The 3,109-nt window shown below is 39.2% G+C and overlaps 1 protein-coding gene across 1 annotated transcript in view; it reads right to left on the reverse strand.

Annotated features, from left to right (window-relative positions):
* LOC106014222 overlaps positions 1–3,109 on the reverse strand; it is a 30,959-nt gene that overhangs the window by 5,400 nt on the left and 22,450 nt on the right. The window contains exons 4-5 of the mRNA XM_013091463.2: positions 2,967–3,057; positions 757–1,253 (exon numbers count right to left, since the gene is read on the reverse strand). Of these exons, the coding sequence (XP_012946917.1) occupies positions 757–1,253; positions 2,967–3,057 (588 nt within the window). The remainder of the gene's footprint in view (positions 1–756; positions 1,254–2,966; positions 3,058–3,109) is intronic.

Consider the following 3,109-nt stretch of genomic DNA (forward strand, 5'->3'; position numbering starts at 1 on the left):
GTGTGTGTGTTTGTGTTTATTTGTGTGTGTATGTGTGTGTATGTGTGTGTGTGTGTATGTGTGTGTGTGTATGTGTGTGTGTATGTGTGTGTATGTGTGTGTGTTTGTGTTTATTTGTGTGTGTATGTGTGTGTGTGTGTGTGTGTGTGTGTGTGAGAGAGAGAGAGAGAGAGAGAGTATTTCTGTGTGTGCTTAAGACTGTCTCCAGTGTGCCCTGAAAGGCAGGGGCAAAGCCTGCCTCCTACATGATCTAAATTGTGTCTGTGGGGGCGTAATAACATATGTGAGGCAGCGTGGTGGAATCAGGCTCCCGTCAGTTTTTGGTCATGTAGAGTTATTGATATCATCTTATAGCTTGTTCACTTGTCTTTATTTGTATGAAAAAAATATCCATTTATCTTGAATACAAGTCGAGATATTTGCGAATGAATGAGGTGGGGTTATCTGTTTTCAGAGGTAAAATTAGTGAGAAAATGGCCTCCAAAGATTAGTTATTTCCTTAGCTTAACAGTCCATGGTAACTGAAAATTAACCTTTTTGTGCCTTTAATCAACGTTTTTTTAATAAAAATCCACACAGAAATTAGTTCTTTAATGGGCATGAAAGGTGTTGAGCCAAAAAATTAAAATTTGATAAAAATTCACAAACCTTTGGAAAAATGCAAGTTTCGTCACTTTGATTATTTTGACGAGAGCCTGATTCCACCACGCTGCCTCACATATCTACATTTTGTTAATACTTACGAGAGAGGTTTGCCTGCAATGCCATTAGATTAAGATTTGTCTTTCCTGACAGCTGCTCCACTGCCGATAGTCGTTTGACAAGATCATCGACCTTCACTTTCACTACCAAGTTATCATCGATCATCTTATTCGTCGTATTGCTCAAATAATCCACGCTGAGCTGTAGAAACAGCTGGTTCTTCCTCAGGTCCTGGATATCCTTATTCGATACTACGGTACTCGATACTGTAGTCGAGGGGTTGCTCAATACTGTAGTCGGCGGGCTGATCGGTGCCGAACAAGTATTCGAACATGCGGAGATGTTTTTCTTCAGGTCTTCGAGGAGATGCTCGAGGTCGGAATCGGATTGGTTGTTTTTGTCTTTTTCTTGCTGTAGATTTATCTCGAGCTTGTCGAGGCGGGAGGTAAGGAGGTTGTTCGTCTGCTTCAAGAGCTTGTTCTCCTCCAGTATGTCGGTCACGTGACTGGTCAGTTTGGAGATGATGTCGGTCATTTCCTCAAAGGTGATTTCTGAGGAGGAAGGAAAGGGATTTGTAAAACGATGGAGCGGGGAGGGGGGGCGAAGAAAGAATAGGGGGGAGGGGGTATTTTCGGGAGGGGGAAGGGAGGAAGAAACAATGAAAGAGAGTGGGGTTCGGGGAGAGAGAGAGAGAGAGAGAGAGAGAGAGAGACAGACAGACAGTCAGACAGACAGAGAATGAAAGAGAGAGAGAGAGAATGAAAGAGAGAGAGGGAGGTTGGTTTTGGGAGGGTGAGGGAGAGAATTATAGAAAAAAGGGAGGGTACAACATTAGAACAGGATTGTTTTTTTGTTTTCGTAAGTGTTTTTACGGCGCTCGCAAATGCATAAGGTCATATGAGCGCGCGGGACTCATTAAACTTTTTCAGTTGGTAGGAATTTTTGAATTTCGCCCGGATGGCGGCTGAAGCCTACTCTTTAGACAGGATAAAATTTTGTTTCCAACTGCGACAAATCATCATTGTAAAGTGCCAGATCTGAAAATACATTGGCCATTAATTGTTTCATGGCCCTGGTGTTCTCAAAATACTTATAACATTATTATCCCGATCTTTCATTTATCTTTTCAGGTTTTCCCAGTAAGTTGTTCTGTGTCTATTACCTGCCTCGTTTGCCTTCTCTTTTTTCCACAGAGAGCAGAATCTATTATTCCGTCTAGCGTATACACACTTTCTATGTGTTTGAACCTTTCTACTTGTTTGGTTATCAACTTTCAGTGTATGTTTTTTGTGGTTGAGGTGGGGATGGGAGTTAAAAGGGGCATTCTTCTTCTTCTTCTTCTTCTTCTTCTTCTTCTTCTTCTTCTTCTTCTTCTTCCTACATCCCCGAAAATACAACAGTAGGTTGACGAAGAGGCTATGCCACTGGAGTTCAGGCTTTGAACCATAGTAAGAGACTTACCGGGACAATGTAGTGAGAAAGTAATGGAGTGATATTATGAGATAATCAGTTGAAAAGGTAACTGGTATATTATAGAGTAAAATTAACTGTATCATTGCCCTAACATAATATATCTACTTGAGAAAGTGACTGTGGAATAATTGTGAGAAAGTAATTGTGGTGTTATGATAAGAAGTAACTGGTCCTCTAGTGAGAAAGTAACTGTGATATTATAGTTAGAAAGTAATAGAGGTGTTATAGTGGGAAAGTAACTTTGGTATTATAGTGAGAATGTAACTATAGTAATACAGTAAAAAAAATATATAGCTGTGAAAATAGTGAGAAAGTAACTATAGTATTACAGTAAGAAAGTAACTAAGGTATTATAGTGAGAAAGTAACGGAGGTATTATAGTGAGAAAGTAACTGAGGTATTATAGTGAGAAAGTAACTGAGGTATTATAGTGAGAATGTAACTATAGTAATACAGTTTAAAAAATAGCTGTGAAAATAGTGAAAAAGTAACTATAGTATTACAATAAGAAAGTAACTGAGGTATTATAGTGAGAAAGTAACTGTGGTATTGTAATTAGATACTCACTTGTGAAAGTAACAGTGATAATGCAATAAGATACTAACTTGATAAAGTAGCGATGACGTTGTAGTAAGATACTTGAGGAAGTAACCGTGATATTGTGATAAAATACTCACTTGAGAAAGTAACCGTGACATTGTGATAAAATACTCACTTGAGAAAGTAACCGTGACATTGTGATAAAATACTCACTTGAGAAAGTAACCGTGACATTGTGATAAGATACTCACTTGAGAAAGTAACGGTGATATTATACTCCAGCTTGACGAGTTTCCCAAACATGTCCATCACCGATACGGCACATATATAGTTCCCGCTGTCCTGTGGGGGAGATACAGTTTCTGAGGTAGAGGAGGCAGGGAGGTAAAGAAAA

This window comes from Aplysia californica, unplaced genomic scaffold (assembly GCF_000002075.1).
Source record: "Aplysia californica isolate F4 #8 unplaced genomic scaffold, AplCal3.0 scaffold00037, whole genome shotgun sequence".
Taxonomy (NCBI): domain Eukaryota; kingdom Metazoa; phylum Mollusca; class Gastropoda; order Aplysiida; family Aplysiidae; genus Aplysia; species Aplysia californica.